The 13,581-nt window shown below is 38.0% G+C and overlaps 1 protein-coding gene across 4 annotated transcripts in view; it reads left to right on the forward strand.

Moving 5' to 3' along the window:
• LOC128237417 (tubby-related protein 4-like) overlaps positions 1 to 13,581 on the forward strand; it is a 105,589-nt gene that overhangs the window by 84,291 nt on the left and 7,717 nt on the right. For all 4 annotated transcript variants that reach the window (XM_052952943.1, XM_052952945.1, XM_052952944.1 and 1 more), the window contains 4 exons: positions 812 to 1,058; positions 3,361 to 3,563; positions 8,260 to 8,494; positions 11,536 to 12,968. In XM_052952943.1, coding sequence (XP_052808903.1) covers positions 812 to 1,058; positions 3,361 to 3,563; positions 8,260 to 8,494; positions 11,536 to 12,968 — 2,118 coding nt within the window. The remainder of the gene's footprint in view (positions 1 to 811; positions 1,059 to 3,360; positions 3,564 to 8,259; positions 8,495 to 11,535; positions 12,969 to 13,581) is intronic.

The raw sequence follows: 13,581 nt of genomic DNA on the forward strand, positions 1-13,581 counted from the left end.
ATATACAAGAAAAAGAAACAAACACACTGTTTTGGTCATGAAAGATAGGAAAATCAGCCATTTTGCTCCTCATTTCAGTGAGAAATTAAAATACAAACAGCAAGAACTTTATTTGTAATGTATTTTCAGTTAATCATTCTAAAGTATGTAAAGGTAATCAATAAGCAATACCGATTCATATGATTCCATAATAACATAGGGTCATCAGGCGTGAAAATTTACCATCATTCCAATGGCACGATGGATTATCATTCGTACATGTATTTGTACAGCAGATACCTGGAATTGCCCGTGTATAGTTGACAGTTTGCTGCATGTAATAGCGGAAAAGGCATTGCATGCAGCCAATGTTCCTGGCATGTGATAGATTTCTGTAAGACATTGTTGAGTCACTTTTTCCCGAAGACAAAATACACTCTGAATCATCATGCTTTTGCGACAAATCTTTTACAATTTCTTTGAAACCAATTTCCTTCATTTTCATTTCCAGTGATAGGCAAGGAATCCATAGAATGGAATTAAAACTTCTCTTGTATCTTAAGTTTTAACGTATTTAAACAATTTAACAATAAGTTATTATTATAACACTGCCCTTTTCATTGTTCACATGATGAGGTGCAAAAACGTGATCTTATGTTGTGAGGAAAACCAGAGTACCTTGAGAAAATCCACTTGTCCAGCTTTTTTACCATCATCTTCACATATGCCGAGGCCCGAAGCAAGCCTGTGTGGGAACCAGAAGTTACTTGCTTTGTGATTGTCAATGTGCTCAATCTTCATTTCTGAATGTTTATTCGCTTCTTTTTTTCAGAGCTACATTCCAGACCCGTTTAAGCTACGAGCCTTTGTGAGTACGCCCCCGCCTGGCTCGGAACGCATGTTCTGTACAATGGTTTACCATGGCGATGAGGCGTCAGGGGGCCATTACACCCTGTATCTGGAGTACCTTGGGGGTCTGATCCCACTACTGAAGGGCAAGCGGGCCAGCAAACTGAGACCGGACTTCATTATTTTTGATCCAAAGATAAAAGCAAAGGGGACTAGGAAAAATGGAACCGGTAATTGAAATAAAAAGATAAATTAAATTATTGGAAGATAAACACATTGTTATTCATGTCTGTCCGTTAAATTATTCCTCTAATAACATTGTGTCTCAGTGAAACCTAGGTCAATGTTGGTGGGACTTTACTCAAACTACAAAATTGAAGAGCATTATGGAAAGGTTTAGAGAAATAATGTTTTTGCTATTAGCTGCATTTTAGAATGTCTAAAGGCCATACTTTGGGGTCAATTGTTTATAAACAATGCATCAATATTGAGTTGCAAAACTTTTTTTCAATGAAAACCAGGTTATAATAAAGAGGATGTCATTGGGTGAAAGGACCGGCAGGTGAGCATCAAAGATTGGTTTGCCTGTTTACTTATGTTAGTATTGATGAATAGTGATGAAACTTGGTGTTTTGGTAGCTTATGTGAAGAGCTAGCTTGGGATTGCTTTTGAGAGGGGTGGGGTCAAGGTCATTGTTACTAAAAGTAGAAAAATGGTTTCTGCCCAATATATTAAGTAAGGATTTATAGATAATGAACAAACATGATTTGTAGGGAGCTAGCCTGCTTTTTAGGGGTGTGGGGTCAAGGTCACTGTTACTGAAAAAGGGGAATTGATTCCGCCCAATATTTTAAGTTAGATTCAATGCATAGTGATCAATTCTGAGTGTAGGTAGCTTTTGTGAAGAGCTAGCTTAGGATTTCAAGATACTAAACTGGTGTAATATTCAGTACTGTCTCTTTATCATAAAAGTAAAGAGAAAGGCGCTGCTTTTTTCTAACTCATACAAGAAATTAATTTCTAACTGAATGTGAAAAAACTGGTTTGTTGCATTGTGACACTTCTAGTTTTCAACCATAGATAAAAAAATGGATTAATAATTCTTCGTTATTACGGCCTTCGTGTGGGATAAAACAATAAGTTATAGCTATAAAATCGTATCTGCATAATATTTCTATCATGAATATTGCCATCGCATTGCCATTTTATGACAGATCATTGCGCTCAGTAATGAAATAAAGTTGAAAATGGTACAGATATAATCTGGTAGAGTTGAATACCTCTGTTGTTTTCTGTAGTTATGATATGCCTTCTGTTAAAAATTTAGTTAACAATTCTGCATGGTTCCAAAATTTTGAAAAACAAGCTTTAATCTCACTTTTTTTTAAAAATAATTTCTGAGAAAGACATTTTTAGCTATTTTTGGACTATTCAAAAAATAAGGATAGCTATACTACTCTCCCAATTATCCCAAACTACTTAAATAATGAAGTTTGATAACTCTAATTTGAATATAATGCAAATAATGGGCCTTTATTATTCTACTAAGAAATTCTGGTTAAGGTTTTGCATGTAAGCAGACATAGGTTAATATCTCAGCAACTACTTGATGTATTGCATTGAGACTTTATACAACGGAACTCAACCATCCAACCTACTTAATAAGTCAAGTTAGATAAATCTGTTTTGCATATAATGGCCCTTCATTATTGGACTTACGAAGTTTACGGAGTTTATGCAAAACACCCTGAGCGAGGGTCGGGATGAACATATCTTACACGAGCGGCCATGGTAGATGCTTTTTCTCCCACCTCAGTTAAACAAAATAAAGTAAAAATGTATTTTTTTGCTGGAACTCTTTTGTGCTTAATAGTGAAAATAATTGCGTATGGATATGCGATAATTCGTGGGTGTCATGGATATGCGCACAGTGATTCAGATTATGTTAATAGTCAAATCGGTCTTTAAATAGTTCTAAGGAGAGTGAAGCATTATTTCTTGAAAGGTGCATGTAAACTGTTTTATGGTGACATTTGAAGCGAGAAATAATTAATTAGCGCTCTAAATATTGCCACAAGACAAGGTTTCCATGATGCTACAGACGACAGTCTTCAACAAAGGAGGTAATTACAATGTGGCGACCATTAAAAAGGAGTTCCATACAGGCATTTTATCTTCACCCGTGGGCAAGATGAGAATTTCTAGCATGGTTAAATTATTGGATCTACTTATCTGAGGTGGGAGAATATAAGTATCTTCCATAGCTGAGAGTGTAAGATAGGTTCATTCCTACCCAAGCGAGTCAATCAAGTATGATAACTATCTCTTGCATATAATGCAGATTTTGCCCCTTTATTATTTGACTGAAAAATTCTGGTTAATGTTTTGCATTTAATCTAATTATACACCGATTTATGCATGTTTCGTCAACACTTTGCAATCCTTAGACTTAAATGTAGTGAAAAAGAGGAGCACGCTGTCTCTGTGATAGCTCTTGTTATAAATATTATTGTTTCATGTCTGTGTTACAGAGCAGGAGGGTGTGTCCATGTATGACTCCGACCCATGGAGCGAAAGTTCAACTTCAGACAGTGACATAGAGACAGATGGCTGTGGGGGGTCACCGCGGGTACCACGGAGAAAAAGCAGGAAACAGTTCCGTCCCGACCGTGTGGAACGCAGCACGACATTCCGAACACTTAACGATCTCTTCTACAATGACAACCTACCTGAGGTAGTAATTCACAACAACCGGGCATTTCTGGTAAATTTGGCCTGGTGGGAAAATCCCATCTGGCAAGCCCCACACCAGATGAGTAACTGGCAACAAATGCGCCTTTTTGCAAGTTTCTGAAATTGCCTGGTCTTTTTTAGTCAGAATATTTACATGAGAGATACTTATATAAATAATGGGAATTATAGATTGGGCTACATTTTAAATAAAAGTTGCAAAACAATTTCATTAAGATATTAATCAGTTTTTGGACTTAGCACTATGGATTTAATATAACTGTAATGTGGTTAATGAACTGCAGAAAGCTCTAACAGTCTGTTTTGTCAGCAGCGTGGTGGTGGTGTTAGTAGTTTATACTCCGGGTCCCGGCGTGAGCACATTGAAGGGTCCCAGAGTGACAGTTCAACCACCGCACACATATCCTGGGCGGTGAACCAGTACTAGGTGCCCTTCACTTCTGCAAGGAACTGACAACTTCTGTACATGCCAGGGGCAGTGGTACAGTGCGAATGGTCGTAGAAAGGATTTCATAACCATTCACAACAGAAGTGACCTGGTCCGCCCGGGAATCGAACCCGGGTTGTCCGATTAACAGTCCAACGCTCTACCGACTGAGCTAACCGGGCGGACCAAGTCAGCAGCTCAAACAGAACCTTCATTTCAAGCAAATGAAATGGTCTCTAATAAGGACCATGCTTAACTCTTAAAATTGTAAAATTGGACAGACATAATGTCATTATTTTGTTCTCCACTTGGAGAACTTATAGTATTATCTAAGTCAGAACATATCGTGTTAAATCTAAATGACTAAATGAGATGGAATCAATCGCTCCGCCCTTTTTAATTAATGTTCTAAATATTAATTAGTACATTGTCAAAAGTCTTCAGCAGTTTATATGGTATGTTGATGATTCAGTAGATTTGCCTCCTTTTTGAACATTTAGTGTATCTAAAGTATTTTCTAATTCATGCAAATGTACGCAAGTTGCAAGGGTCAAAGAAAAAGTTGTATTTTATGGAGAAAGCCTGAAGTTTGCCCTCCACACGTCATTATAGTTCCAATAAGCTTTCTAGGGAAGTATTTAGTTGCCTTATATAGCTTTAATATTATGGTAGGAAGGTAACGACTTCCTATAAATTCATAAATAAAGTTACCCAAACCATGCAAACCAATTTGGCTTTAGCATTTTTATGCCCCCACAAAGTGGCGGCATATAGGGTTGCCCTTGTCCGTACGTACGTCTGTCCGTCTGTCTGTCTGTCTGTCTGTACGTACGTACGTCCCGAAGATTGTTTCCGATCTAATTCTTGAAAACCGTTTGTCCAATCCTCACCAAACTTTAAACACATGTTTGTGACCATAATATCTTGATCAAGTTCGATAGTCATGGAAATCGCTTTAGTCATTTAGGAGTTACGGCCCTTTTTTGCCAAAAATACTTCAAAAAGATTGTTTCCGATCTAATTCTTGAAAACCGTTTGTCCAATCCTCACCAAACTTTAAACACATGTTTGTGACCATAATATCTTGATCAAGTTCGATAGTCATGGAAATCGCTGTAGTCATTTAGGAGTTACGGCCCTTTTTTGCCAAAAATACTTCAAAAATATATGTTTCCAATCTAATTCTTGAAAACTGTTTGTCCAATCCTCACCAAACTTTAAACACATGTTTGTGACCATAATATCTTGATCAAGTTCGATAGTCATGGAAATCGCTTTAGTCATATAGGAGTTACGGCCCTTTTTTGCAAGTATGTGTCCAATGTGGATCCAACAAGTTTTTTCCTGCCTGAATGGCGCCATATAACCTATACAGTCTTGCGATGCCGTAAAACCCAACTCAACTCAACTTATCCTATATGTGCAGATTATTTATCTAAAAAATCCCCACTGTACGAGGGTATAGCCAGAAGTTCGTGGAATTGCTTTATAAAATCAACACATTTTAACATTTTTCAACGAACGTCAGCTCGCTATAAAATCTATTTCAGCTGTAAATGACATATAAAATTTCAAACTGATACATATAATCTAAAGGAAACTACACTTTTTTCATTAACATGAAGTCAGTATAGCCCCCGCAGTTCAAAGGTCAGAATCTGATGTCAACGTCATAACTTCTCAAAGTAAATGCCGTTCGCCGCAATACAACGTTGATATCTCGCTACCCACTCCCTGTAAATGTCACTGAACCACTCTGACTTGTAAGAATACAGGCGCGTCTGAGATTCACTCTGTAGTTCCTGAAAGTCATTGAAGCATTTACCTTTCAGTTCACATTTAAGTTTCGGAAATAGGGCAAAATCGCATGGTGCTAGGTCCGGCTAATAAGGGGGGTGGGAAAGGATCTCCGCTTCAAGCTGGATTGTCGCGGTAGTCTGGGCCTCCTCCGATCTATGCGCTGGTTCATTATCCTGGTGAAGAATCCAACCATCATGCAACGCCTGTGGTCTCTTTAATGCCATCGCCCTGTACAAGTCACGCCTCAAAACATTAAATTGAGAACGTAACTGCGGCTTATAACATAATACATTTGTCGCATTTTGCGTACTTCATCAAATATCATAATTAAAACTAACACTTATTCAATCTCATATTTTTAATCATAATTTTTTTTAAACATTGTTGTATACAGATTTAATCAAGAACTAAATATTGATAAAAATGAATTTTGTTATACATCACTTTACCTAAGAATAGTAAGCACCCGTCACAGATTGGCCCTGCGGAAATGCATGGAGTAGAATAACACCGTGCACATAAAAAAAACCAATGAACTTATGCTTTCCTATCGAACGGGATGATCGTCCCTTCTTCGGAGGCAGGGAACCGGTAGTCTTCCATTGACTGCTTTGCTGTTTTGTCTCAGGGTCGTAATAAAACAGCCAGGTTTCATCGCATGTGCCTATCTTCTCAAGAAAACGGTTTCCTTCCTTTTCGTACCGAGCTAAGAATCGGCGTGATTCCCGTACTCTTTTGCTCATCTCATCTTCTGTCAGCAGCCGTGGAACCCAATGCGCATTCACTCGTCTCATTTTCAAACTGTCTTTCATTACCCTCCGTACCGACCCATAACTCATTTCCAACATCTTGCATATTTCATGAAGAGTGACTTGACGATCAGCGTCAACGATGTTTTCCACGGCCTCGACGTTACTCTCTGTAGTTTGTGAAACCGGTCGCCCAGACCTCACGTTGTCACAAATGCTGTCCCGCCCCTCACTAAACCGCTTGTGCCACTTGTACACGAGCATTCGCTTCACTGGAGTTTAACTCGATTCTTCATTCATCCGTTTAAGTGTTTGCGATGGAGTTTTTCTGAGGTTCACACAGAACTGTATCACTGCCTGTTTTTTTCGATCTGTCTTCTGGCATCACTTTAAACAAAATTTAACTATACCGTTCAGTCTAAAATGCTTCCTTTGAAATAAACAAACAAACGCATTGACTTAAAATTCATGTCATCACACGTTATTGACGTCACGTCAAATGTGCAATTATTGGTTTCAATGTGAGTGGTCAAAAAAACAAGATATTGTCATGGGTTATTTTAGCAACTGCGGAGAAATGCGCGACCACCTGTTTCCATAGTGATCACTCCGTTGTCGTAATAACATGCTATACGATGAAACTCGCAATTTACCTGATTATTATTGTATGAAAGTTTTAAAGATATGCTGCATATTGTTTTCATTTGATCAAGCTTTTCCACGAACTTCTGGCTATGCCCTCGTACTTCATATTTTTGTCTTACAGTTCATAACTGGTTCGGAACTAGACATAAATGCTGTATTTAGAGATGATGGTACAATCTAATCATCTAACTATAATAGATAGTTGTGCTACTGACATTTGAGCAAAGCAAGAAATGTCTAGACTTGAAACACTGCTGGATACAATATTCCTTATGGATAATATCTTAGGGCAGATGGAAATGTGAGCCTTTGAAAATGAGGGGAAAATTTTATGTTAAGTCAGATATGGTTTACTAAGTGTGGAACACAAATGCATGTAGTTATGAGAGTCTTACAGAGTCTTTGAGAAAGCATATTGGAACAATCCTATTAACCAGTTTATCGTACAGTCACTATTTTTAATTCATTATTTCCAAGTAGAAATATCATTTATTTTGAAACAAATTGTTTTGAGTGGTCACATAAGAGGGTTTGAATTTGCAAATAGAACTATATATTCAATAAATGACTTCTTGATTGTACAATATTTTGTTGATATTTCATACCTGTTATATTTCTGTGTGAAATTTTGAAAGATTTAAACATATAAAATATGGAAACCAGAAAAAATCTGTAACAGTCACTTTGTGGTTATGCTAATGTCTTTGCCGATATGATTGCCGCATGAATCTGTTTGTCAATTGAATTACTTAAAAGTTAGAAGACTTGAATAGCGAACACTTGGCAAAAATAAATACTTAAAGCCTTTACTTGTGACATCAATAGAGCAGTGGTATCCAACATCTTGAGCATGAAGTTCTGTAGCGTGATGACAGCGGCCAACCTACAAGAGGACATAGGTTTATAACCTTCACTCTTTATCTGTTCACGGAGCAGTAAGCTGGTTGAAGTCCTATCCAAATCTGGGCTACCAAGTTTCGTAGTGTTGGGACAGCGGCCTACCTACCAGAGGACAAAGGTTCAATTATTTATAAACCTCAATCTTTATCTGTTCACAGAGCAGTAAGCTGGTTGAAGTCCTGTCCAACATCTGGGGTACAAAGTTCCGTATTGTGGGGACGGCAGCCCACCTACCAGAAGACCTGGGTAACGTCCTGTACAAGACATCCTTACTTCACCTCCAGCCCCGTCAGATGACAGTCACGGTGACTGAGATGCCCCGGGACAACTCGCTGCTTGCCCAGGATCAAAACTTCACACCCACGGGGGTGGAGGAAGAGTCAGACGGCATGTGTAGGTCTTAGTTTGTACTTGTTTGCTTTGATGAGGTTCAGACGGCATGTGTAGGTCTTAGTTTGTACTGATTTGCTTTGATGAGGGTCAGACGGCATGTGTAGGTCTTAGTTTGTATTGATTTGCTTTGATGAGGATCAGACGGCATGTGTAGGTCTTAGTTTGTAATGATTTGCTTTGATGAGGGTCAGACGGCATGTGTAGGTCTTAGGCCAAAAAAAAATTACCTGTGTTTCCGGTAACATGGCGAAAAAAAATGGGTCGGTAGGTTGCGATTTTTTTTTTTTTTTTTTTTTTTACACTTTCCATATCATGCAATTTTCTGTTGCATCAGATCAATTATGTTATATCTATGCGTTTCCTAATATACAAAAAGTCTGATAAAACAGCATTGTTTAATGTCTAAAATCATTTCTTAACCTTCGACTACCGTATTTTCCCGCCAATTTTGCCCATTAAATCTGGTGTTTTTTTGTATACTTTACTCGTTTATAAGTCGTGATCGGTTTTTAAGAAAAATCCAGCACTTCAATTTCAACATATCTGTGATAATGTTCTAGCCAAACAGTCAATTAACAACTAAATTTTTAATTTGCTTGAGGAAAATCGCCGATTTTCTTGTCAACTGTGAGCTCCTTAAACTAGGCCTTCAAGTGGAGGTATGTTAATAAAAGAACAAGTAAACACGGATATGGATTTGTTTTATGTATCTTATTTTCGTACATCAAATTGGATCGTACGGTATCTGACTGACCGAATTAGAAACAAACCATAGCCACACGCCTTTGATCTTATCACTGCTCGTGCTCTGACGTCACAAATTGTACCATTTGATCTGCAGCCGACACATTCCAATAAATGTGTTATTAACTTTCGCAGGTTTTTGTTTGGATTTCAGTTGATGGGACTTAAGGTGAAATAAATAACCATTGATAATTGCGGATAAATTAATGTAACGATTAAGGAAATGTGTATTGGAACCTGGCATTTAGCCTGCATGAATTCGCAAAGCCTAATCGTAAGAAGCCTGCATGATATACGCAAAGCCTAATTGTAAAAAAGTAAGTTTTATTTTGGACATGGATATGGATAAATAACACTGCAAACTTTAATTAAAAATATTTTCATTAAAAAGACAGCAAAATATGTCTCCGGGGATCAACCAAGTGTTTGGACCGTAAACATTTGTTTGCCAATTTTAAGATATCGGACAGGGTTCGCCGCCCTCCGACATTTTGTTTTCCCGTCTCGGTAATACATAATCAGGAATGAAAGTATATTCTTCGGGGCCATTGAAAGACAAACAACGAAAATGATAACGATAAATTTAAAGAAATATATTTTTTTACGATATGATTTTATTTTTTTATTTTTTTTTACTCTTATACTAAAAAAATGATTAGGGTCGGCGAGGAAAAAATAGGGTCGGTCGGGTATCAGGAAACACAGGTATTTTTTTTTGGCCTTAGTTTGTAATGATTTGCTTTGATGAGGTTTAGACGGTATGTGTAGGTCTTAGTTTGTACTGATTTGCTTTGATGAGGTTCAGACGGCATGTGTAGGTCTTAGTTTGTACTGATTTGCTTTGATGAGGTTCAGACGGCATGTGTAGGTCTTAGTTTGTACTGATTTGCTTTGATGAGGTTCAGATGGCATGTGTAGGTCTTAGTTTGTAATTATTTGCTTTGATCAGGGTCAGACGGCGTGTGTAGGTCTTAGTTTGTAATTATTTGCTTTGATCAGGGTCAGACGGCGTGTGTAGGTCTTAGTTTGTAATGATTTGCTTTGATCAGGGTCAGACAGCCTTGTTGGTGTTAGTAAAATGATACATGTTTACACATAAAACTTAATCAAATACTGGTTTTCCTATGAGAGTCAGCATTTGTAAGTTTAAGTTACACTTTATTTTTTGAGCATAAAGAACAACATTTTTTCTGCAAACAGGATAATAGTTGTGAACTATTTGGAAAGAAGCAGCGATCCTAGTTGTTTTCTGAGCAAAAAAGCAGGCAGGCTGTAGTTCTACAAAGATCCAATTATATATATAAATATAAATAAATAGTACACATGAATATACTTGTATCCTGAAAGTAGAGTTAGTAAAAGTAGATCAAGGTTTTGGTATTGAAGATGCTATTGCTGTTTAGATTTCAGATATACTTTCTAATTAATCTAGATTTGCATTGTAATTAAGAGAGATGGGAAGACATTTGCATACTAGGAAATTCACAAGGAAATAATCTTAATTAAGTTTTGTGTCTTACAAATTGGACAGTGCAGAGAATAAAGGCTGCAGAGATAAATTGAACCATCATCTGTCACGCAGAGTGTTTTGTCTGAGTTGTATAAATCATTCCGGTGTACTGGGTACAGTTTTAGCGTAAAAAAAAGAAAGAACCCCCAAATGGCATTCCCAAAGGAAATGTGTTTGACTTTGATCAAGTAGAGAAGCATTCAATGAGCAGATATGTGAAAGTGGCGGCACTTTTCAATAATGTTATAGTGTATCCACTCCTATTAATCACTCTGTCCATGGAGGGCAGGTGTATGGTTGAATAATTCCAGAAGTTTTTTTCAGAATAATAATCCTGGTCCCAATTGTAAGATGGAAACTGAAATTTGTTTTGTCAGACATTGATGGAAGTCCTTGCTTTAAACACATTGCTAGAAGTTCATTACATATTCAGGTATAAACCTCTGAGCAACAGCAGTCATCAAAATTTTACTTTTCGATGAACACAAGCCAGAATTCCTGCACTAGTGCTTGGCATAAGAATTCTTATGCTCCCCAAAGGGAGAGCAACTAGTGGCTGCTTTCACCGTACGCCCTGCCGTCCCTCACACTCATATTTTACAATTGCAGGATTTGTGGGCTTGTTTGTGGGCTTGTGTTAATTTTGACCACTGCAACCATACTGATGGTCGCCACACTGTTGGAAAGTATGAAAGCCTATACCACTAAATAAAAGCTGTTTATAAATTATGAGTGATGAATATTTCATGCAAGATCAGTTTAAGGTTGTGCTTGACTTTTATTTCAGCCCTACTGGATGGCCTGTTGTCCGGTGCCCACAATGAACATTTCATGAAGTTCAACAACATTCCCAATGGTCAGCTGGACAGTCTGACCAGTACGGACAATGAGATCATAAGTGTGGACCTACTGACCAATCACCTGGAGTTGTCCAGCCATGTAGACAACGGGCTGGACACTGGATCAACGGTCAACTGCTACCCAGACAGGCAGCAGATCTCTGTGTGCATGAAGACTAAGCTCTCCCCGGCCTCTGAGACCCATCCACAGAATAATCATGCATTTAATGTAGGGGAGGAGTCATTAGTGATAAACAACAGTAATTACGGGGGAGCACGGCCTAAGGTGCCCAGGCATGGCCAGTTTGCCACAAATCAGGCATTTAATGATGACTCTGGGGTGGTCGGAGTCATCAGCTCAAATCTCATGAACAACTCTAAACTCTATTCTAGTTTTGATAGTCCGACAAGTGCTAGGTCGTCTAGCACGCGTTCATCCATTTCTAGTCAAAGCAGTAACAAATCTCAAGTGACAGAGTCTCAAGCAGGGCAGAAATCAAATAGTGCAATAGTTGGTGATTATTTTTTCGCCAACATTGAGTGTAATTATTCAGATCATACGGGTGATGACAATGTAAAGACCTCGCGACCGGATAGTATTCACACAAACAAACATGTGCCTAGTTTTGTTGACCAGTATATTCGTAAGGACAATCCAGACATGTACATACAACGCTGGGCAGACCCAGCCTGTCAGGGGCTGAAATATGCGGACGAGGATGATCAGACGAGTCGAGATACGACATTCGAGGGAAATATTGTGTTTGACAGCAGTCAGGGCCTCACTCCCTCATCAGAGTCACAGAAACGCTTGTATTTGGATTCTGATCCAGTCAATCAAGGGTCTAAGTCCACTGATGACTCTGATATTGATAGGTTATGTGATCAGCAAAAACTTCTTAATGACAAAAAGAAATTTAAGCATGATTTTTTTAAGTCGGAGAAAAAAAGAAGTAGTGTTGACTCCAGTGACACAGGAGTGGTGTTAAGACCATTGAATAAGGATAATCTACCGAAAGTGAAAACAAATGACACCGAACACATTCCAAATGGATTAGACAAGAATTCAAAAGAGCACACAGACTATAACATGTCGCTTCTCAGTGAGTTTGAGCGTATGGACATCACACAGACCACTTCCTTGCCATCATCACCATTCCACGTGCTCCACAAGCCAGACTCCCCAACTGTGAAGCTCAAGGAGGAATTGATTAAAAACGGCAAGTGCCGACATCACAGCCCTCTGTTCAAACGGAAAGCCAAGCTGTGCAGATCTATTGAAATGTCTGATGATGATAACGATTCGTCTGCAGAAGATGTACGAATTTCATCCAACTACAAGAATCTAGAATCATTCCAGAAAGCTCAACTAAAACACAAGGTAATCAAAATCACCCCTAGTGATGTTATATAGGTCATTTTGAAATCCATTTCTATTTGAATAACCCAAAATGCATCAGTGGAGGAAATTGCCTGATCAGGAATGAAGGGATTTTCCAATCAGTGTTTCCTAAATTTTTGCCCATTTATTTCCCGATCGGGAAACAAAATGCCCTCATTTCATACAAATGTCCCATGCATAAGGATATTTAGTGTACGGAACATCTAAAACCTTGTTGTTTACTAGAAAGATAGATTGCAAATCCTTCCATACAGTTTTTTTCTATTTCCCCATTTCAAAGCGCATTTTATTTTGCATTTAATTGTTTTCAAATCCCGCCTGTATCAGAATTCTATTCACTTTGCTATAACACATCAATACTCAGAATTTTTTCACCTTTTACTGCTGTAGATATTATGCTTCAGAGCTATAAACAGTCGTATTTAGGGAAACACGTTACATCAGCTTTTAGCTAGAAAGGCCTGTGATATTTCCCTACTAGATTGTATAACCTCAGAACTGTTAATGGGAAGTCAGAGAATATAAAAGTGTCACTCAGATGATAGCAATAACCAAACATATCGGTATAACAGTTATATATCAAATTGATTTT

This window comes from Mya arenaria, chromosome 6 (genome assembly GCF_026914265.1).
Source record: "Mya arenaria isolate MELC-2E11 chromosome 6, ASM2691426v1".
In the NCBI taxonomy this organism is placed as follows: Eukaryota; Metazoa; Mollusca; class Bivalvia; order Myida; family Myidae; genus Mya; species Mya arenaria.